This window comes from Coffea arabica, chromosome 11e, assembly GCF_036785885.1.
Source record: "Coffea arabica cultivar ET-39 chromosome 11e, Coffea Arabica ET-39 HiFi, whole genome shotgun sequence".
Classification (NCBI taxonomy): Eukaryota; Viridiplantae; Streptophyta; class Magnoliopsida; order Gentianales; family Rubiaceae; genus Coffea; species Coffea arabica.
In genome coordinates, this window is record NC_092331.1 from 61,572,193 (window position 1) to 61,594,072 (window position 21,880).

Here is a 21,880-nt window from a genome sequence, read left to right on the forward strand (position 1 = left end):
TGTGCTAGTAGTACGGGTCTGAAGTGACAATAAAACCCTTGCCTAGTTGTCCATGTCTATGTGACTATGTCTAAATCTGAACTTTCCCTCCATAAAAGAGGCGGGAAGAGACCTACAACTGCACAGTGCCCAGCACAAGGTTGCAGTCACGAGTCAAGTTTCTCTTAAGCTATTTCCATGGACTCCGATTCCGATGGCTCTCACATTTCCGCAACGCCACCACGTGATTCACCACCGCCCTCTCCGCCTCCAGCATCAGCAAGACCCGCTCTTCTTCTTTCCTCCGCCAAATCAAGAACTAAATTTAAAGCCGCCGCCATTTCCAAGTCCACTTCACGCCCCATCCTGAAACCAAAACCCTCTAGCAAATGCTCTAAGTCAGCTATAAATCCTGATCCGAAACCACCCCTTGAAGGAAACCCAACTAAAATTTCACTTCCCCCACCTGACCTCTCCAGTTTACCCTTCCATCATATCCACCGCTCTGGCTCAATTAATGGAAGCTCCTCATTTTCCTCCAATTGCAACCATTCAGTCCCAACCCTTTTGCCTGTTGGGCGTCTGATATCCAAGTTTGCATCTTTCTCGAAAACCCGGAAAGAAAATCTGAAATTTGAGCCCCTTGAATCTAATCCCACTGAACCTTTACTAACAACCCCAAAGCCGAAGGCAGAGTTAGGGGATGACAATGTGGTCCGACAAGAAACTGGAAATGAAGGATTTAATGCGTCCAAAGTGGTGAAGAAACATCCTAATTGCATTGAAAGTGGCGTGTCTTCTGCTTCTAACGCTTCTATATCGTCAGCGACAAGGGTTAAATTTAAAAGTGAAGGTAACTTTGTGAAACTGAATATTAATGGTTATGGAAGGAAAAAGTTCAAATTCAAGGGGAAGCACAGGAATCTTGGAAGTTCATCACTTGGGCGTCAAAGATTTTCCAGAAGACGTAAGAGGAAATTTGGAGTTGAAAATAAAGGAGAAGGAGAAGTGGGCGGATTATGTGATGAAGATGATCATGTTTTGGAGATTAAACGCGTGCAGAAAATATCTAGTTTTGATATCGGTACAATTGAAGAGGCTGTGATGAGGGTACGAGATGAGGCATCAGATGAGAATTTACTAAGGTTATTGAAATTAAGTCATGGCTATGATTCATTCAGGAATGGGCAATTGGAGGCTATTAAGATGGTGCTTTCTAAGAAATCAACCATGTTAATTTTACCAACTGGCTCTGGGAAGTCTTTGTGTTATCAGGTGCCAGCGTTAGTTTTGCCAGGAGTTACCCTTGTCGTTAGTCCATTAGTCGCTTTGATGATTGATCAGCTCAAACACCTACCTCCTACTATTCCTGGTGCTCTCCTGTGTAGCAGTCAGGTAGTAATACGTGCAGCAGTGTTTGTGTTTGTTTTGCACGTTAATAATTTCTGATCTTGTAGGCTCTTTTTTTTTTTTATTTTTGTAGACACCAGAAGAGGCTTCCGAGGCACTTAAGTTATTAAAGAACCAAACAATAAAGGTAACTGGAGACATGGAAACTTCTAGTTCCATTCCTATATTTACCTGCAGGCATGTGATTTATTCTGTGAATTTGCTGTTTAAGTCAAATTTTTCAATAATTGAACTGTCCCACAAAATATAGAAGTATGCGGTGGATGATGCTGGGTTATGTTGCATTTTTCCAAAGTTATACACTTTATGAGCTTTTCCCTTTTACCTTAAGTGCCAAGAGTTAGAACTGGTTGGTCATGTTTCAGGTACTCTTTGTTTCACCAGAGAGGCTTTTAAATGTCGAATTCACATCCATATTTTCTGGCATTTCTTTAATATCACTTGTTGTGATTGATGAAGCCCACTGTATATCGGAATGGTAAGTTCTTGCACGTTCAGTAACTTGTTGAATTTTGTAACTTTCCCCTTACATGCATTTCAGACTAGATGGATGCAGTTTTCATGCTTGCAATTCTTCATATATGCTGAACAAATTGACAGGTCACACAATTTCCGGCCTTCCTACATGAGGCTAAGGGGATCAATGTTGCGTGCTAAGCTTCATGCTGATTGCGTTCTTGCAATGACTGCAACTGCAACATCTAAAACGTTGCATAATGTGATGCATGCTTTAGAAATTCCTGCAACAAATCTAATCCAGGCTGTCAAAATGAGGGAAAATCTGCAATTATCTCTGTCACAGACTGGAAATAGGCAAGTATACACTCTTATTCTCTTTTAGTTTTGACTTGACTCCTTTTGTCTTCTATTTGCATTGAGCATTCTCTCTCTCTCTCTTTTTTTAAAATCCAGAATGAAAGATCTAATGACATTACTCAAATCTTCTCCCTATGTGGAGATAAAAAGCATAATTATTTACTGCAAATTTCAGGTAATCTTCGCATAGTTTTTACTAGTTCTTTGCAGATATACCACATTTTGCACTAGTATAGCATTGGCTGGTGACTGATTTTATTTGTCCTTTTGGTGGTTCACAGTCTGAAGCTGACCTGATAAGCAGATATCTATGTGACAACAATATCTCAGCTAAGGTTGGTGCTGCATATACTTGCTTTTTGTGGTGGGCAATGTTAACATTATCCTGATCTGGTGTGCTCAATTTTTCTTTGATTGAAACTTGAGAATCTGTTAGTTCCTTTTCAGAGTTATCATAGCTCTATCCCTGCAGAAGATCGACGTCGTATACAGGAAATATTTTGTTTGAACAAGATAAGGGTGGTAGGTACTTGTGTTAACTCTTTACACCTTATGCCTTAAGCATAGCAGAAAGTTTCTTCAGCATTTTGCTTTATTTTAATTAGTTTACAATCTTTTGTGTTTGGAAGGTTGTTGCAACTGTGGCTTTTGGCATGGGACTTGATAAAAGGGATATTGGAGCTGTAAGGACATTTTCTCGGTTCTTCTTGCATTGTAGAATATTCTTAAATAATACTAAAACGTCTGTGTATGTAAAAAGTAGATATCAAAATGTTGCGTCAATAAGTTACGTCTCTTTCTTAGGCTTGGCAGACATTGGTTTCTAGTATTGCTTAGCTCAGCTGACGACAGTTACTTTATAAAGCAGTAGTTTTTGTCAGGTGTTTATATGAGAACTTTTTTGTCAATCTAAAAGAATAAATAATTCTGTCTGTTCATGATCTTCATGCTGAACCTGCTGATCCTGCTGGATATGTGGTGGTTACTGCAATAACCTAGCAGATTGGCTTATGCATTTGTTGAAAATCTATTTACATGTCAGTTGTACAAAGTTTCAATAAGCAATGTTCTTAATTTTTTTATATGCTCCATCTTCCATTTCATAGTTCTTTTACTTTCTAGTATTTGTGCTAGACTTCTTTTGTGCTTTTGTTTCAGGTAATACATTACAGCTTACCAGAAAGCTTGGAAGAATACGTTCAGGTTGATACCTGTTCTACAAAAAATTGAACTCTTTTCAAAATCTTTTAGATCACGTGGTCTCTTGATGTCCTTTCTTTAAATTTTATTCAGCTAAGCTAAATGTAAACCATGCAGGAGATAGGCCGTGCTGGACGTGATGGAAGATTGTCGTATTGCCATCTTTTTTTTGATGAGGCTACCTACTTCAAGATGCGTAGTCTTATGTACAGGTATTAAGTGTCATCCCACCTTTTCATCTTTCTTTTTTGGTTTCAAAATATCTAAAAATCGGTACATTGTTCCCAGTGATGGTGTAGATGAGTATGCTGTGAAGAAGTTCCTTTGTCAAATTTTCAGTAATACAAATTCATCAGGCAAAATTTGTTCAATAATCAAGGAATCTGCATCTCGGAAATTTGATATCAAAGAAGAGGTCCTTCCTTTTCCTTTCAAATAAGAGCCTCTTGATGTTTCTGAAGAATAAGCTGTACTTCTGAACTTAAAACTCTGCATTCTGTAGAATCAGTAGCCAGCATATCAACTTGCTGGTTGAATACTGTTTTTATTTCTTTGACTGAATAAGAAGGACCACATCCAATCTGATATTTGTATATGCCTAAAGACAAAGGGCCTAATTCCTTTCTTTAGCAGTTGCAACTCTCCTTAAATATATCGTGCAACTATTCCCCTTTATTGCACCATTGAGCCTCCAACAAAATCTTTGGCATATTAGTTATCTGTACTTCAAACCCCATATACTTGCTTTATGCGTAGCTGGCATGCTTTTTCTGTAATAATATGACTGCATTTTGAGTTACACAAGTACTAAATTACTCAATAGGGGAAAATGTCCCTTTAAGATGTTGAATCTATCCAAAAGCAGCACATGGTGTGGTTTCAAAATCCCTTCAGCTGTTCTGACAATGTTGTACCTCTAAATATGCTTGCCCTGTTAGGTGATGCTTACAATTTTAACTCAGTTGGAATTGGATGACCTGCAATACCTGAACTTGCTTCCACAGATCAAGGTTACTTGCACTTTAAATTTCCATCAGGTAGTTTGTGACTTTATGTTATATTGTCTCTCAGGTGGATTTGTTTGTTCTAACTTTGGTTATCATTTCTAATAAGTTCTATGACTGTAGACTTCCCCATCTTTGCTCGCAAATAAAGATATTGTAATTGCAGCAATTTTAAAGAAGTAAGGATTAGTTTTTTGATTATTATTACTAGCTGGACGTCTTTCTCATTGATTTTCATGAGCTAAACAAACGCTTTCAGGTCTGAACTGAAAGACGGGCAGTATGTGTTTGACATACCAAGTACAGCAAATAGCATCAGATGGCAGGCTACTGACTTGTCGAACCATTTGAAGAGTCTAAAGGTGCAAGTCATAAATTATCTGCATTTATATTCGAGTATATGCAAGTCACATATCAACATGTGGAGAAATTTGGCAGCTAATCTATAGCTTTATCACAGTAATCTTTCAATGAGCAAATGAATTATTAGGACTTAATAGATATTTGAAGGCAGCCGGCAACAGTTATAGTGGAACTTGATTATTATCATGTAAAGTTTCCTCATTGGCAAAATTTTTTCACACCACCAGTGAAACTGTATACTGTTGACCAATCTTGACTAGCTCGCTGCTTTCTAGTATTTATGATTATCAATGACTTAATTGGAATGTCTTCTAAGAGGATCTTAAAAAGTCAGCATGAGTTTTAAAAAAAAAAAAAAAATAGAGCATGGGCAATTATTTGAAAACAATGTTCTGGTAATGGGAGCCATGATGTTATTTCAGATGTTTGTATTATCAACAAGAAGAGATACCATCTAAAACCTGTTATTGTCATATTAATAAATCAACCACAAGTTTGAACTCTATGCATCAAATGGTTTGTTATTCGTAGAACATGGTAGCATACATGATTAGCAAGTCTGTCTCGCAACTTCCAGACATTAATCAACTATATACTTTCTATTGGCTTACATTAAGAAAGGAACTTGAATTGTTGCTAACTTTGCCGCTCATTTTAGTTGAAGGGAGAGATTACATATGAATTGAAGGATCAGGCATTTTGCTATAGAATTGTGGATGTGCCGAATGATGTTTGTTCTTTGGCAGCAAATATTACAAAGTGGTTATCAGATGTTGAGATCTATAAGGTGATTGTCTCTGCTAATATGTTACTGATCAATTTTGTAGTTGTTTGATGTATGTATAACTGTGCATGTTACCTTGTTTCTTTGGTTTACAAATATGGGTGGTTGAAGACTAGAACGTGATGGCTCATGGTCCAAAGTTCAGAGCTATAAGAGTATCTCTGCTTGCATTTAACTTCTTGTTCATGTCTGTTTATGATATTTCCTCTGTGGTTGGGTATGATGGCCTCTGCAATTGTCAAAACTTATTCTAATTGATCTGACTTTTTAAGCATCTTCAACAACCACCTTGGATATATCAAAAATAGTATATTTTGGTGGTGAACACCTCCATTACCACTACTGTATCAAGCTTCAGTTTGACTTTCTTGGCACCTGGCATTCCTGGACATCACAAGTATCTGGACAACCATCATGACTCTTTAACTAGATAAATGCTTTCTCAAGCCTTGGTCAAAATTTCAAAGTATCTAGAATTTTCCTGTGACCTTTTGATCGTTTCAAAAATGGTAGACCCAAATACTGAACCCTGGGGAAGAAACGATTTCTTTTGATAAAGATCGTGCCCAATTTCTGAACTTCCTAAACTTGAGGCCAATATTGGCCTGGGGAGCTTGTGCTTCACTTAATTCAACCATTTACCTGACAATATTTTCTTCCTTCTGGCATAGGTTCGGAAATTAGATGCAATGTTCAATGCTGCGGTCTTTGCAGTAAAACAGTGTAATAAAGTGGATGGATGTAATGACCATCAACATACCCCTTGCTTACAAAGGAAGATTTTCGAGTACTTCAACAGCAATGATGATGATATCCCCAATATCATGGCTGAAAGCAGGTTGCAAATCCATTACGCTTTTCTGCACATTGCACTTTTTACTTCAAATTTGCGCTTACCGTGGTTCTATGAAGTTATGTGAACCTTGGATTGTCAAAACACGTCACACATTTCACAGAGCACCACTTCTTTCTCCCTCAGGTGTTTATAACATTAGAACCTCTGTCAGTGAACTGTTTGATGTTGTCTTAAGTTGCATGTCATCGCACTAAAACTAGTAAAATTATCTATCAGTTTTTGTCCTTAGGACCATAGAAGTGTCTATAATCCGATATTTCATGACCAATTCCTCTTCGGTTCTACTGTATCCGGAATCAAGCATAACGGTTTTTTCTTTTTTCAGTAACATGTCTGTGCTCTACGTAGCATTACTAAGTGTACTGAAACAAATTTTTTCAAATATGCAGCCGCTTTCTGAGAGCCGACATAAAGGTGAGTTTTTGTTGTTAATAGCCTATACTTCTGTAAAAAAGAAAAAGTTGGCAGAGTCGTAATTTCATTCCTCTGTTTTGTTCAAAAGGTGTTTTTGCAGAGTCATTCACAGGCAAAATTTACCCCCAGAGCTGTTGCTAGGATAATGCATGGCCTCGCCAGCCCAGCCTTTCCTTCTGCAACTTGGTTAAGAACTCATTTCTGGTATCTTTACTGCATCACCAATCTGTGCTTTAAGATTCAGAAGAAGTGAGTAGTGACTGAACCCTAGGGAAAGTTGTCAACACATACGCACCCAAAAAAAAAAAAAAGTGCTTGCTTCCTTCCATGGTGTGCTAGTTTTGGTTAAAAGTAAATGACATTTGCAGCTTCCTCAGATATGTTCAATGGTTCTTTCGAATAAACCTAATGTTTGCTTTTCTTGTGGATAATCTACTCTTCAAAGTAGTGCATCAGCCATCCTGGTAAAATGAAAGATACATGTTTTAGATCTGTTTTGCCACTAGTTTTCACAAGTTTCAAAGTCTACTGCGTGGATTTTGTCTCTCCTTGAATCATGAGGTTGTGTAGGACTATGAGGTTATTTTATTCATCAGGAAAAATTCAAGTCTCTTTCCATGCTTTGCCAGGACACTGACATAACTGAGTTTGTCTCTGCAGATTTTCTTGAGCAACTCGCAGGGTTAATACTGTCTTTTTTTCATTATAATATGGATCTCATAGCATTATGTTTTATGCTTTGTTGAAAAAAAAAAAAGATAGAAGTTGATCTACCTCTGCTTGAATTCAGGGGAAGATACACGCAGGTAGACTTTAAAGTGGTAATGGAAGCAGCAAGAGCAGAGCTCATGAAATTTGTTTCTCCTAGTGTCGTCTAAATGTTTCCCCAGTAACCGAAGGAAGCCTTCTGCACCGCCTAGTTGTCTCTAATGGCATTCAATTCAAGAGCCAGGGAGTCGAAACATTTTGGTCGACTGAGTTCACGATACAAGCCTGGTGCATTCAAGCTGTCTCTGCCAGAAGAATAGTAAGATTAAGTAGATTATTGGTCATCAGGTCAGTTTGGCCGATACAGACATTATGACTGATTTTTGAACCAAGAACCTGAAAAATGCCGGTGGGAACGCCTTTGCGATTGCACCAGAGGCATGAGAAGCTAGTCATTTTTTGAAGCTGAGGATGGAATGGGAGTGCAAATGACCTTAAGAAATCTGAGGCCTGCATTTGATTATTGAACTCGCTGTCGAGACTTTCCTGCATTAAGGTTGCTGCAGTGGAATGTTTGATTTTTTAACCTTATCAAATGTATGATGCATTTTTTATGCAGATAAATATCCGGCTTGGTTTTTTTTTTGTTTTCTGATTTTTTTAAATTTTGTCACGATGTTATCTACTTTAGTTTCATTTTTTTAATTATTATTTGTTATTTTTATTTTATCATTTTATTTTTTCGTAGTTTGTTAACTTATTTATTTTTAAACATTATCAATTTATGACAAACTTGAGTCTTCTTTCCTATTTTTTTTAAATGAAATTTTAAATTTACGTATGAAAAAAAAAAATGCTAGCGGGTTTGAGTGATTTTTTCATCCTTAATCATAGTTCATAAATTAATTTTTTCCAAACCAGTAGTGAAATTAGGGGTGGCAATTTTCGACACGATCTGAAAACACGACACAAACCTAATACGAAATTAATGGATTTGGGTTGAGGTTTTGCAGGTTCGGGTCAGAATCGGATCAAATCCGATGAATTTAAAAAGAAAACGGGTCGAATTCGGGTTAATCCGTGAGTGACTCGATAACCCGTTTACGAATTAAAAATAATTTGATAAACATAAAAATTATTTTATCTAACTAAATTAAGTTATTCTTTTTTTCCAAAGGCATTAATCACTTAATCCTAAATGAATTTATTTAACTTGTGTGAAGTTGAAATTATTATATATTTGGACAAATAATGTATTATATTATTTTTTACTTTTTTACTGTTTTAATTTATTTTATATTTGGTTTGTGATAAAATACTGTTATGGTGTTTTAATTTATTTTAGATTTGGTTTGGGATTATTTATTTAAAATTTTATTACTTGATTATATAATTAGTCTTGTAAAATTGGTTTTATTAGAAATTACAGTGATAAATTAATAAATTAAAATTAAGTTTCAGGTTATTTTGGTACAAAGTTTATTGTCTAACTTAGATAATAAAAAAATATGTTTGAAGAAAAAAAATTCTTTTTGAATATAATGTAAGTGAGATAAAAAGATTAGTTTTTAAAAAATGATTTAACCATTTTTGTTCAAGAAAGAATAATATTCTTATAAGAACCATTTGACGGCATATCCAGTTGACCGTTGAAGTGTTCCAGCCATCAGGCTTAATAAGCTAGCCAGGCTACTCCTACAAACAAACCAGTAGAAAACCAGATACCAAGCAATGTTCCTTCGAGTTCAACCCAACAAAGCAACACCATTTTTTTTTAACTCTTCCCTTCAAGCATCTTCCTTTTATTTTTCATCCAAATTTTCCAAAAAATCAACATCTGGAATATTTATTCAACCAGGAATTGTATTGGAGGCCAGAATCTGGTAAACCATTCTAACACCTTTAATAACAAACGTTTACCGGATGGTGCGAATAGTGGACGCAACAGCGATGTTGATTCGGAACTCAATACCTTCAATATCCACAGCTGATACAACATCTTCTGCCACAACATCGTTTGCATCAGTACCACCGCCGCCGTCGTCGTCGTCATCAATATTCACAAATTACCCTTTGATTTCAGCTGTCTTAGCTTTCGCTCTTGCTCAATCTTTCAAGTTCTTGACCTCCTGGTACGTTAAAAATCCCATCTTGAATCTAATTTCCAATTTCTTGAATGGCCCTTTTCATGTGATTCAATAAATATGTACTTTCTGATCTTACAATGTAAAGAACTTTTTCGGATCTGATGCTGTTGTAATTTTTTTCCCCAATACGAGTGCTGAGTTATATTGCTCTAGGAGGCATTTCATATCTAGAAGCCTTGCTGCATGGTATTTAATCCAGATTCCGGCTTTGTCGTGATCATGCATAAGTTTCTTGATATTGTCAAAAACTTGGCGCTACTTGTTTCCATTTTCTGGTAGCTTTTTGTACTTCACTAGATTCAATTGATCAAAACTTCGGGGGGCCTTAGTATAAGGACATGAAACTCAATTCATTTAGGTCCACAAAAAAGTTCCATCTCAAAAAAGTCACATCCTTGAATTGCTCACTGAAGCTGTCAATCTATTTGGCCATCTTGAGAAAAAGAGAAACGAAAAATAAATTCAAGGAAAACGCCAATGCAATAGCCTGCTGTAGGTGATTGTGTCTTAGTTAGGTGGCAGTAAACATATATAGTGATTGCATTTGCTAGTTCTAAGAGTATATATGTTTTGAGAATATTTTAGGTATAGGGAAAGACATTGGGATCTCAAGCAACTTGTCGGATCGGGCGGTATGCCATCATCCCATTCAGCAACTGTTATTGCCTTGGCGATAGGTGTAGGTTTGCAAGAGGGCTTTGGGGGATCTTTGTTTGCTACTGCATTGATCTTAGCATGTGTGGTATGTTATTCTCTCCTCTATCCTTACCTTCTGTATATTCTCTTTTTTTTTTTTAAGGGAATATGGGACATTGATTTATCACTGCTGACTGAGTAGTTTTACTGGCCTTGTGTTTGCAATTGAATGTAATTATTGCAGGGTCAACTGTTCTCTGAGTAACTCTGTTTTCTTTATTTCATCTTAACTGGCTGTTTGGAGCTTGGGGCTTCCTAGCTAGTTGAGGGTGCCCCTGCAGTTTTCAGGGTTCTGAAATATGTGCTCTTCTATTTGCAGTCAAGTAGTGTGTCTAAATACTTGTCCCAATGATCTGCTAGCCAGTTCAGTTGATTACTTCATATGAACAAGTTTATCTTTATTCTACCATTGTATTAGCATGTCAAAGAAATTTCCCGTCTAGGTAATTAAAGTTAGCAAGCAGGGTTAAGATCATAAATGACCTAATTCTGAAGTGAAATAAATTAATCCATTGTGTTGCTGATATTTTGCTTATTGAAATTCGAACTGAATGTGAAGAGGTAGAAAGTATTAGCAAAGGAAATATAACAAAGGCAGCCTTCTTTCTTATGTAACTTTGCTTGTTGAACTTCACAAGATTTGTGAAATATGAAGTGAAACTGCCACATGATAAACCACAATAAAAACAGAATTTTGGCAGGTTTCTTTACCGAAGAAACGTGTCCCAGGGTTCACAAGCCTATTGTTTGGGCTAACCTATTTCTAAGTGGACAATGAATAGTTTCATTATTTAAGTTTTATTTTCATCAATAAGTGTTTTTACAATTTGATAGGTGTAGCTTATTTTATACTGGTTTGTTTACCTAATACCTTAGATCTTTTATCAAGGTTCTATGATCATTGACTTTATCTCCATCTACAATTTCTTTGTTATTCTGACATTAGTAATTTTTTGTTTGCTTAATTTGTTTCTTTGTTTTTCAATCATTTAACTGACTTTAGATGAATGTCGAGAAGTTGTGTCTTCCTAATTACTATACAAATGCTCATTCATATTAAGAGGATTTCCCATATGACAATTTCTGGCAGGTAATGTATGATGCAACTGGTGTGCGACTGCATGCTGGACGCCAAGCAGAGGTGTGACAGTCCTGGTTAATTGTGTTTGTTTTCATTGATTTGCATGATAAGATGTGCTTCTCTCTGTGTGTCTGTATTACATAATTAGACTGAATTTCTTTATATCAATTCAAACTGGCTTTTTCAGGTCCTAAACCAAATTGTCTGTGAACTTCCAGCTGAACATCCTCTTTCTGAGAGCAGTCCATTGCGAGAACTTCTTGGCCACACCCCACCTCAGGTGCATTTTTGTTTCTTTTGAATGAATTTTTTTTTTCAGATTTTTCTTCTTTCCTCTTGACATTTGTACCTGTAGAATCAATACATGCTGCATGAATCTCTTCTCACATTTTAAATATGATTTTTTCTTGATATTCTGCACTAAACGTTTAGCTAATTATATTGTTTTTCTTTCATTTCTGATCTGTGGTCTAAAAGATTAAGATTGAACTGAAAAGGTCTAGGTAAAAAAATAAGTTCTAGTAGGAGGTGTAACAGCAATGTCCTCGTTCTTTTGATCCTGATCAATAGAATGAGACACTTTCGTCTGGTTTAGTTGTTAATGTTGTGTGTATGTTAACCTTTTAAGTTGTTGATCCCTTGGTGTCGCTTCCAAGTTGCAACTCTTTGACAACCATGTTTACTTTTGTCAATTGTTTCTGTCGATCTTAGTTGCCATGTTAAGACTTCTTGAAAGCTGAATTAGAATGCTTTGAATCTGATTCTCATTCAAATGCCTGCAAACTATGCATGCTTCTTTTTGACTCTTTGTTTCCTGTCCGAGTATTCACAGGTTCGTCTTTGCGACTTCGTTCATTCAACCGCAATAATCTATTGTTGAATGCTTATGCTTAAAAAACTGAATATGTACCAAGCTTGATGTTATGCCTGGAAGTCAAACTTGTCTTTAATTTCCAAAAAAAGATTTGGCTAGTAGCTCTGAATAAATCCTAGTCATCCTGCAGGTTGTTGCGGGTGGATTACTGGGAATTGTAACAGCAACAATGATCCATTTGATCTTTGGCCCTGGTAAGCAAGCATGATGCTCGAGTAGGTATGATTGGGCAATACTTGCAGCGGTCCATATGTGAAGACTGCAACTACAAACCTTTTTGAATCTGAAATGCTGAAGATGTTGTATGTAAAACAATATGCACATACCCGTACTAGATGCCTCCCTTTCCATTGAAAGGGTATATAAAGATCCATTTGTTGACATGCGATCCACGATTTGTTCGCATAGTAAATATGGAGAGTTTCTACCAGGAACTGGTAGTATCTTCTCCAATTACCAACTTGCTTAGTACAATACTTCTTGCAGCTATCAGAAGTTAGTTGCTAGAGAGCCAAAGTTCGTCTTTTGGAGATGTCAAGTGCAACAAGATGAGTACTTGTTTATCCAGTTAATTGTTTTTGACATTTTGTCCTATAACTAAGAAATAATAGGAATTTGCAATAGAGAACTTATGTAGCATAGATTCTGGGGTGCAATTATTGCTTCTGAACGGATACATTCTAGGGTAATGCGAGAAGAAATTGCTTGAAAATATAAACTCTCATAATACTAAGACGAGTAAACACTTTATGGTTTTAACAAGAGCCTGTATTCCACGTGTGGCCAACAACAGAAAACTATCATGACCTCTAAAATCAATAAAAGCTGCTTCTTTAAGCACCAAATATGGAGAGTACAATAAAAGAGCCCATGAAATTTTCGGGAATCAAGCTTTGGCGTTGTACATGCATAGTAATGAAATCATAGGCATGCTATGAGAAAATGCTGTGTTCTGCTATAATTTTGTGGAAGCAGCTCTATCCTCCTGTGATGAAACTCCACTGACAAGGAAGAAAAACTCGATTATGTTTGCCTGGGTTGAGCTCCAAATATAGTGGAAAATATTCTTTCCATCTCCAAAACAGGATCTGCTGTGATTCCGAATTTTGTACGCCATGCAATGTGCTCGTCGGGCCTCGCTAAAATGGCTCCTCTGTCTGTCATTTGACAAACATCCCACCATGAAACAGAAGTTGGTGGATTTCTTAATTCCGCAACTTCAATGAAATTAGTCCAAGGTTCTAATGCAGCCTCAGTTTTTCCAGATCCATCTGTAGTTTTTTCAGGCCATATCACACACACCCTTATGGAGATTTTATGTTCCTTTGCCACCTTGAATGCAGCTTGAGCAAGATTGTAAGATTCTTCTAATGGTGCTATTATGAGAACAAACTCAACTTTATCCAGGGACACAAGATCCAAGGTTGAAAATGTTTCCTGCATATTAAATTTACATAAGGAATGTAGAAACAAAAACTCCCACCCTAGTTCCAAAAGAAGAAACAAAGAGAGAGAGGATTTGATTTTCTCGACCCATTACAGAACAGATAGGCACTTATGCATTCAGTAGCCAGCTCCAACCCTCTCAAGGTGACCATTCTCCAACCCTCAGTGGCCCCAGATAAAGATGCAGAGACTTATAAGCATGCTCAAATGTATGCAATAAGAAGAAAAGATCAAACTAGTACCTTGCTTGAGAGGTCTGACAAGAGTCTCATACTCATATGTGGCAACCTTGATCCAGGATCTGCTGAGGGGATATAGTCCCTCCTGCCTCCAGTAGGTGCTTCTTGAGCATTTGATGAACTATCATCATCAGACACTAGTGCTCCTTTGAGATACCTAATAAATAAACCTTTAACTTGTCAGTGCAAAGTATATTCCTTGGGTACGAAAAAAACCTTCAATTACCAACAAACATATAAACAACTAGCCAATGACAAGTTTCCCAAATTTTCACCAATAATCTCCCAAAGAACATGTATTACTTGAAACCACTTGAACAAGAGCATTCTCTGGAGTAGATCAGGACTCAGAATGCTCTAGATGACTCCAAGAAGTAATACTCCATATGGATTCCCCTTGTTTCCCAAAACTGTTTTTGTTTGTGGAGTCTATAGTAACAAACTCCAAAAACACATAAGCTCAAATATACCTAAAAACAACACAAAAAAATTTTAAAAAAAAAACTCCCACCTTTCTTCTTCCACATGCTACCAACCACCACTGTGGTGGGGAGGAGGGGAGGAGCGAGGAGGGGGAAGGGTGGTGGCAGAGGGCAATGGGTGGGGGTGGTGAGTGGTTGTGGAAAAATTTTTTTAATAAATTTTCAAAAAAATCCCAATAAAATTTTAAATTAAAAAAAAACCTCAAACACATCTACAATGTCAAGTTTGTTACATGCATTGCAACAGTAAAAATTTTTTAAAACACCCTCCAAAAACACTTAATCCATACAAAGCCTAAACTATACTGTAAACCTCATGGGTGAAGTGCAAGCCCAGCTACAACATAATTCTACCTGAAACCTAGATCCTCAGCTGGAAACTGGAGTTGAAGACTCTTTCCTTCGTCAAATATCTGTCTCAGTTTGGCAAGCCTCAACAATCCCAAAGGATTCTTCTCATTCAACAGAGAGTCTGAAACCTGTGCACGGCCTATGCTGAAGATTCCCTCCAAAACTGACCTCTGTAGTCCTTCCGGTAAAATGGTACCAATCCAATCATTAACTGCACGGTGTACTGCAAACCCAGAACAAAGAAATTAGACAAATGATAATGCATCAAAGATTTGTGTACAAGTCCACATAAGAGCCCATATTCTTAACTGTGTTAGTTCACCTGCATTAGCAATAGTTGGATCAAGACCAAGTGCAGAAGGAACATTCATAGCTGCTTTGAAGTTTTGAACACTAAGCTCCGTATTAAATCTGGCAATCTACACATGACAATAAATATTGTGCACATGTTGGAAATACCAGAGATAAAAAACTGTAGGCGCATTGATTTAAGCAAATAAGTCATAACCAAATCACCTGCCTACGTTCTATCTCATAAGTGGAAAGAAATGAAAGCGGTGTGATGCCATTGAGAACAGAAGCTATTTTCCAAGCAAGGTTGTGAGCATCCTGAACTCCAGTATTCATCCCTGAAAAGTAAGAACAGGGTCTGAAGGTGATCTCTTTCTTGTTCTTACAGAACAATACAAAGAGCTAAGATAACATGTCGACAACCATAAACTTCTATAAATTGGAAAAGGAAAAACAAGATATAGTTTTGAACCACATACCAAAACCACCAGCTGGTGGAAAGCGATGAGCAGCATCACCAGCAAGAATTATCCTGTTGTTACAGGAAAGATATCTTTCAGCAACTTCAGCATGCATCACCCATGGTTTTACATCCCTAACCTGTATGTCTGCAAGCTCCCGGCCAACCAATCTGAAGATTAATCTTTCACACATCTACAACAATTATTGTACAATAAGAACTACTTTAAGCATAATTATTCCATATTTCAGCAAGAAACTCCAATATATGCAGTAGATTGAGTCTGTCAAATCCTAAAAATCACAACCTAAATTAATAGCCTGGTAAATCACAGCTCAACCACACACCCCCACTGCCCCCAGCCCAGAGTGTGCCACAGTGGAATCCACTACAGAATAAAGATGCATTTAATAAAGATAATACCTCAGAGCTGAAGTCCTTGAGCTTCTGTTGGGGGGGATAAAATGGTACCTGCAAGACATTAAGATTACATATGTTGGACACCACAAAAGTTTCCAAGAGCAAAGAATACAACAGAGGAATTAAACGCTATACATATATATATAAATATATATGTATATATCAGAACTTTCTCCACCTGCAAAACAAACTCTCCTTGCTTCAAATCATGAGCAACAAGAACACCAATGGCTTCCGAATTGAAGATAAAGAATAGCATTCCTGGTTTCTCATTCATCAAATACTTTCCAAGGTCTTCGCTTATAAAGTGAATACTAACTAGCTTTTGCAAGTCCCTTTCTCCTTTCATGTCTATTCCTACAAGCTGTCTGACTGTACTTCCTGCACCATCTGTACCCACAATGAAATTGCAACGGATATCTTTCTGCATATGCCTCCCTTCACTAAGAAAAGACGCTGTGACAGTAACACCATGATGAGCAGTACTAACTGATACGCATTCATGCCCCATCAATATCTCCTTCTCCCTAATCAGGATTTCCTCAAGCCTATCAGATCCGTGGCTGTCAACAATGTGAAAACCAAGATTTACAAGCTTCTCAAGTAGTAATCTGTGAAGTTTGTACTGTGAAAAATGAGCTACAGATACAGGGCTCACAGTTCGATCAAAATCTGCAGATACCAAAAGGCAAAATTTAGGCAAAACAAGTAAAAGCTACAAGATACGCACATCAGGAAGTGCAGGACCCCAGTTGCATGCGATTTACATTCTCTTTTAGGGACAATAACGTGCCAAGAATTGAAACATTAGACATAAAAGCGGCAAGAAAGCAAATGTTTTCCATCACTTGTAAAAGCTAAATAAAGATTATCAAATAAAAAAATCTGCCAAACTGTGATTTCAGTTGCCACATTGGCCTTAGATCAAAGAAAAATCCTACCATGAGGTTGCATATGGTCTACTGTTCCAAGTATCGGACCAGTGAGTGAAGTACAATAGATAAATTTCCTCCAATAATCCACAGGTGGTTGTGAACTCGAAATCTCATCCGCCAAACCATCTAATTTCCTAAACACCTATCATACAACATTTGCGCGTCAGTAAACAACCATTCACCATAATTAAACACACACACACACACACACACACACACTTAGTGAAAAAGAGAAAAAGAGGGGAAAAAAACAACTTTCCGTTGGCATCACCTCCATAGAGCGATTGTTAATGAAATGAGCCTGTGGGTGCCTCGAAAAAGTCGTACTTTTCTCCAGTATTGCACATTTGACCCCTAAACAAACACCATAAAACCTTGCACTAATTCAGCAATTTTTTCAAATATTAGCCTGAAAAACCATCAGGTTTGTTAAAAAGGAAAATAATGAACTTTGTTCAGAAAACTGTGAATTATACCAAGCTTGGTAAGAAGCATAGAGAGGACAAGTCCAACTGGGCCTGCACCTACGATCAAGACAGGCAAGATAGAGTCGTCTTCAGTGATTTTTTGCTTCAATTCTGAAAAGGCTCTTTTCCGTGAGCGATTGAAGTAGGAAGAGTGGATACTTAAACTAGTTTTGGATAGTCTAGAAAACCTCTTACTCAGGCCTAAAATCCCCATTGCTATAAGAAACCGCTGCAGACTATGGCGGCAAAAGGCGAGCCCTCACCGCTGTGCCGGTGGCGCTGGGAGGAGGCCAGGCCAACTACTACTGGCCAAGGGAAAGGACACTGAGGGTTATTATGTCAATAGTTTTAACGACGTCGCTTCACTTGCGGTTGCGAATACGGGGTTCCCATCCGATTTCTCTGGATTTGCTTTGATTGAAACTTAGCTAAACCTTTTTTTTTTTTTGGAATACTAATAAGTACTCACTGTAACTGTAAGGCAAAAAGGTAATTACTAAAAAGTTTTGTTTAAAAATAAATTTGTGATGCAATCAGAAAAGCTTGTTTGGCAGAAAATGACACTCCTCCTCGGTAAAATACAAAAAAATCTGTTGCAACGAGAAATCTTTTCAGAAATTTATTTTTTGAATTTAAATTTAAATCATTTGATCATGAATCCACGACAATACAGTACAGTATATAGAAAATTAACACAATAATCTATCTATCAGCTGCTTACAAAGGAACACAGGTCCCAAAAAGTTCAGATGACTATTGACATTGCATAGTTTGTCCGGATTCCTTTCGGTTCGAAGGCAATGGAGACTGAAATTTATGTATGGTTGTTGGTCGAGTTCTACATCTACACCAGTAAGTAGAAGCGTCTCAATCTCCCTCGCAGGTCTGATGACTAGCGCTGCTGCTACTGCCGCTGGTGGCGCGTGCACGAAGAATTGAGCTTTGATGATAATTAAGCTTTGATTTTCATCTGCCAAATCAGAAAAAAAAAAAAAAATGTTCGTACGCATCGGATCATCCACGTAATACATCAGATCAGATCGTGACTTCCCAAATACTCCTCCACCTTCTCCTCCTGATACCGATCGGAAACAAACAAACTCCTAACTCTTTTTTTTTCTGATACGATAAATTATCCTGAATTAGGGGAGGAGGAGAGGGGAAGGACCTGTTTCAGATCTAAGGATAATTCGAAGAGACTGATGAAACTCGCCAGAATTTTACTCCTGCTGCACCTCGCCAGAATTTTCACTCTTTTACGTTACAAGTCCTTTCGTTACATTATTACATAGTAGAATGGTTTTTCACATGAATAAATCAAGAAATTAATGCGATCCTTGGATGCATATGCCAGAGCACATGGCTTCCAAGTCTTTGCAGACAAATCCATAACGCAAACATATTAATAATGAATGAATTCAACAGCACACCACCTCACTCATAATAATAATAGACTGAGGAGGCCCTCTTGAAAGCTATTCCTTCCTGAGTTAATTACTACCTCTGCTGAAACTATGGTCCACCTTTATAGTAGTACACCATAGTACCCCGTGTAATGCCAAAAAAAAAAAAAAAAATCCATCCTATCTGCCAATCGGACTAACTAAGCTTGTCAAATTCTTGAAAATAGACAACGAATTTTGTTGCCCATCCTAGCCATGTGGAATAGCTCAGGCATTTGCCAGCATTCTTACAATTTGCCAAGCTGACACTGAAACTTCCACATGCTCGCCAGGCTTCTTGGGAAAAAAAGTTTTTTTTTTCCCTCAGCCATTCTATAACCGTTACAAAAGGGTGGTGATCCAATTCGAGGCAAAAGTGTCGATCGAGCTGGCAAGTAGTATTTCCTTTTTCTGAGTTCCTAGTACGGAAGAGATAAATCCAAAACAATTAAACAAAGCACCAGTGCATTTGCAAAGTAAGCGGTCCTCTTCTTTTTGAATCACAAGGCTACTTAGAACCTTTTAATCTTACAGAAAAATAGAGGAGTGAGTAAATGGGGTCTGAGCTAGAAGAAAGTTAGAAATGTACTAGTAGTACTTATGTTATGTGGGTGTCACAGGACTATTCCTTAGATTCTGTAGTGACTAGTGAGTGAAGCTGTGAAGATGAGTTTGCCCCACTCTGCATTCAGGCAATAAAGTGCACCTGTTTCAATGTAATGTGCAGCAATAATATTTTACTGGTAAAAATGTTTTATAAATGTTGCTGCCCATATGCCGTTGTTTTTAACAATGCAGAGCAGATGCAGTGCAACTATTTTTAACTGGTACCATATCTATTGAGTGGATCTGAACTTCCCTTCGTCCCAGCCTCAGCTCTGCGAATCTCAAAAATCCATACTTTCAAGGTCTTATTCTCTGCAGTCTGCACATTTCCTCTGTGTATTCAGATAAGTCGAGCAGTGATCAATCTAAGTATCTTGGGCCAATTAATAGCGACAGCGCCTTCTTCCCATTTCTTGTGTTGGCACTTTTTCCAGCGACTAAGTTTGTCTTTTCATCGAGATTTCTTTGGTTTGTGCCCTTTTGGCTGATCAATTTTGCCTCTTTTTCATCTTCTTACCAATATGTCTTGTTCAGCGACTGAGGAGTCAAAGGCTTGATTGAAGGATTAGTTGCATTTTTGTTCGTGGGAAAGATGGCGCCTTTCTGCTGATTGGAAAGTTCAGCTAGAAAGGTTTTTGGCGAAGAATAAGAGGAGAAGTCAATGGAGGATAAAGGCTGTTTGAACTATGGAAGAGCACAAGAGCTATCTGGGAGCAGTGCTACTATGAGTTTTGAGTTTCACAAAGGGAATGGTGCAAATCGCTCTTCACATCATCGAATGGCCTTTGGAAAGCCGACTCCTCTGAAATGGGACGATGCACAAAAGTGGCTGGGTAATCATCTTTCAAGAGGTGGAGAGAAAAACCAGTCAAAGTCCACCCCCCGCAATTCAAATGCTGACGACAGAAGATTGATAGCTCCAGTACCAAAGGAGGAGTACCTGAGCAGCGAGGATCAAGGAGGAAATGCTTTTCCTGGTATTCCAAGTAGTGTCCACTATGAAGTAGAAACAAAGGATATGGACTGTGATGAATCGGTCTGGAGAATCAATAAGCCATCAACTGGATCCGTTTCGGTTGTTCGATCAATATGTGTGAGGGATATGGGAACAGAAATGACTCCTGCCGCAAGCCAAGAGCCTTCAAGAACAGCCACCCCTCTTAAATCCACAACTCCAGCAGCTAGAAGCCCAATAACCTCAGGATCCTCAACCCCATTAAGGTATCAAAATGGATTCCAGATTTCTGAAGATGGTCAGACTCCGACAGGTATAACATCTGCTGAGCACAGGGGAGAGGCTGGCAGGGGCAATGGATCATCAACAAGCCGATTTGCGCGAGAAGGAGAAGAACTGAATGCTGCAAATATGAGTGAAAGCCGTTCAGATCAACCTCAAAGGCTAAATCCTCTGGAAACCAGGGCAATGGCTTGGGATGAGGCTGAACGAGCCAAGTACTTGGCAAGGTAATATAAATAAGCAGCTTCGTAAAAGTTTTGCACCACAGAACTGCTATTTTCCTCGATGAGATGGCATGGCATAGCTTTGATAGTATGGTTGTGCAGGTATAAGCGCGAAGAGGTGAAGATACAAGCTTGGGAAAATCACGAGAAAAGGAGAGCTGAGATGGAAATGCGAAGGATGGAGGTACAACCCCCTCGCCTACACTATATTGCCATGTCCTTGTTTGTTACTAGTTCGAAACTCTTAAAACAGATTTGTCTGTCTTAGACAAATACGGTAGTTCGTTATATTCAATTATCAAATTTGTAGGTGAAGGCTGAACGCCTGAAGTCTCGAGCACAAGAGAAGTACACGAACAAACTCGCCGCAACTAAAAGAATAGCAGAGGAAAAGCGAGCAAATGCAGAATCCAAGCTAAATGAGAAAGCTGTGAAGACTTCCGAAAAGGCAGATTACATAAGGAGAACTGGCCATATGCCTTCTTCCTTCTCTTTCAAGCTGCCTTCCTTCTGCTGGTAGAAAGTTGCAAAATGCAGCCCGCTCAACGTTGCGTTTCTTAAGGCCTTGCTACGTTCGTCCATTTTAAGCCATAGATTTGATTACCAACTCTCTTGGCCGCTGAACAATGTTACCTTCTGCTATTTGTGGCCATCAATATGATCCTACTGCGCCTGAAATTTGTGTGGCAAGTTAATGACCTTGTTCCAGCAAGGGTTCAAGACTAATGGTTTCATTTAGCGAAAAGACTTCCATTTGTTCACATAATTAGCTGTTTCTTTGTATCGAAGCTCATTTTGCGCCTGAGATAATTGATATTTCATTGATCAGATTTTTGCTACAGGAATTTTGCTACAGGAAGTACTGTGTGATTTTTGTTTGGCAGTGCATAATTCCAAACTAACTGGATGCTTTTTTTTTTTTTTTTTCTTTACGGAGAGGGTGTCCGG

General features: G+C 37.9%; 4 protein-coding genes across 10 annotated transcripts; 3 read left to right on the forward strand and 1 right to left on the reverse strand.

The window, feature by feature from the left end:
* The first annotated feature begins 67 nt into the window (after positions 1-67).
* LOC113719051 (ATP-dependent DNA helicase Q-like 5) lies at positions 68-8,263 on the forward strand. 5 transcript variants are annotated; one of them, XR_003454721.2, is made up of 19 exons: positions 68-1,374; positions 1,463-1,516; positions 1,755-1,867; positions 1,990-2,202; positions 2,302-2,380; positions 2,487-2,540; positions 2,653-2,727; positions 2,835-2,888; positions 3,364-3,408; positions 3,523-3,617; positions 3,694-3,820; positions 4,344-4,442; positions 4,533-4,588; positions 4,669-4,771; positions 5,431-5,559; positions 6,228-6,394; positions 6,738-6,826; positions 6,915-7,030; positions 7,617-8,263. XR_003454721.2 is itself a non-coding variant. In XM_027244039.2 (19 exons), exons 1-19 carry the CDS (start codon positions 178-180, stop codon positions 7,702-7,704), a joined length of 2,934 nt encoding a protein of 977 aa, XP_027099840.2. In that variant the 5' UTR covers positions 68-177; the 3' UTR covers positions 7,705-8,263. The 5 variants fall into 5 exon arrangements, 4 of the variants coding, with proteins under 4 accessions (XP_027099840.2, XP_027099841.2, XP_071929022.1 ...); XM_027244039.2 differs by having other exon boundaries at positions 6,802-6,826; positions 6,915-7,075; XM_027244040.2 differs by having other exon boundaries at positions 6,802-6,826.
* Positions 8,264-9,179: 916 nt separating this feature from the next.
* On the forward strand, positions 9,180-12,713 carry LOC113719053 (uncharacterized). The gene is made up of 5 exons (XM_027244045.2): positions 9,180-9,666; positions 10,267-10,423; positions 11,468-11,518; positions 11,646-11,738; positions 12,463-12,713. Exons 1-5 carry the CDS (start codon positions 9,458-9,460, stop codon positions 12,538-12,540), a joined length of 588 nt encoding a protein of 195 aa, XP_027099846.1. The 5' UTR covers positions 9,180-9,457; the 3' UTR covers positions 12,541-12,713.
* A 320-nt stretch (positions 12,714-13,033) lies between these two features.
* Positions 13,034-17,920, reverse strand: LOC113719052 (uncharacterized). Of its 2 annotated transcripts, XM_072072923.1 has the most exons (12): positions 17,619-17,912; positions 17,433-17,534; positions 17,228-17,336; positions 16,963-17,098; positions 16,200-16,693; positions 16,025-16,072; positions 15,621-15,795; positions 15,367-15,479; positions 15,173-15,269; positions 14,854-15,073; positions 14,021-14,174; positions 13,034-13,769 (listed from the first exon to the last, which is right to left on the reverse strand). In XM_072072923.1, exons 3-12 carry the CDS (start codon positions 17,231-17,233, stop codon positions 13,356-13,358), a joined length of 1,857 nt encoding a protein of 618 aa, XP_071929024.1. In that variant the 5' UTR covers positions 17,234-17,336; positions 17,433-17,534; positions 17,619-17,912; the 3' UTR covers positions 13,034-13,355. The 2 variants fall into 2 exon arrangements, with proteins under 2 accessions (XP_071929024.1, XP_027099843.1); XM_027244042.2 differs by having other exon boundaries at positions 17,228-17,310; positions 17,433-17,920.
* A 1,198-nt stretch (positions 17,921-19,118) lies between these two features.
* Positions 19,119-21,777, forward strand: LOC113719054 (uncharacterized). Of its 2 annotated transcripts, XM_072072924.1 has the most exons (4): positions 19,119-19,773; positions 20,006-20,935; positions 21,035-21,116; positions 21,243-21,777. In XM_072072924.1, exons 2-4 carry the CDS (start codon positions 20,133-20,135, stop codon positions 21,450-21,452), a joined length of 1,095 nt encoding a protein of 364 aa, XP_071929025.1. In that variant the 5' UTR covers positions 19,119-19,773; positions 20,006-20,132; the 3' UTR covers positions 21,453-21,777. The 2 variants fall into 2 exon arrangements, with proteins under 2 accessions (XP_071929025.1, XP_027099847.1); XM_027244046.2 differs by having other exon boundaries at positions 19,119-20,935.
* Positions 21,778-21,880: the final 103 nt, after the last annotated feature.

Coding starts and splice junctions, on each gene's coding strand:
- LOC113719051 (XM_027244039.2), top strand. CDS start 178: ATGGACTCCGATTCCGATGGCTCTCACATTTCCGCAACGCCACCACGT. Junction 2,541..2,652: donor ACAACAATATCTCAGCTAAG/GTTGGTGCTGCA, acceptor GTTCCTTTTCAG/AGTTATCATAGCTCTATCCC. Junction 3,821..4,343: donor AATTTGATATCAAAGAAGAG/GTCCTTCCTTTT, acceptor TTGCCCTGTTAG/GTGATGCTTACAATTTTAAC.
- LOC113719053 (XM_027244045.2), top strand. CDS start 9,458: ATGGTGCGAATAGTGGACGCAACAGCGATGTTGATTCGGAACTCAATA. Junction 9,667..10,266: donor TTCAAGTTCTTGACCTCCTG/GTACGTTAAAAA, acceptor AGAATATTTTAG/GTATAGGGAAAGACATTGGG. Junction 11,519..11,645: donor ATGCTGGACGCCAAGCAGAG/GTGTGACAGTCC, acceptor TGGCTTTTTCAG/GTCCTAAACCAAATTGTCTG.
- LOC113719052 (XM_027244042.2), bottom strand. CDS start 17,637: ATGGGGATTTTAGGCCTGAGTAAGAGGTTTTCTAGACTATCCAAAACT. Junction 15,270..15,366: donor ATGAGATAGAACGTAGGCAG/GTGATTTGGTTA, acceptor TGTCATGTGTAG/ATTGCCAGATTTAATACGGA. Junction 15,074..15,172: donor TCCAACTATTGCTAATGCAG/GTGAACTAACAC, acceptor CTGGGTTTGCAG/TACACCGTGCAGTTAATGAT.
- LOC113719054 (XM_027244046.2), top strand. CDS start 20,133: ATGGAGGATAAAGGCTGTTTGAACTATGGAAGAGCACAAGAGCTATCT. Junction 20,936..21,034: donor CGAGCCAAGTACTTGGCAAG/GTAATATAAATA, acceptor ATGGTTGTGCAG/GTATAAGCGCGAAGAGGTGA. Junction 21,117..21,242: donor TGGAAATGCGAAGGATGGAG/GTACAACCCCCT, acceptor TCAAATTTGTAG/GTGAAGGCTGAACGCCTGAA.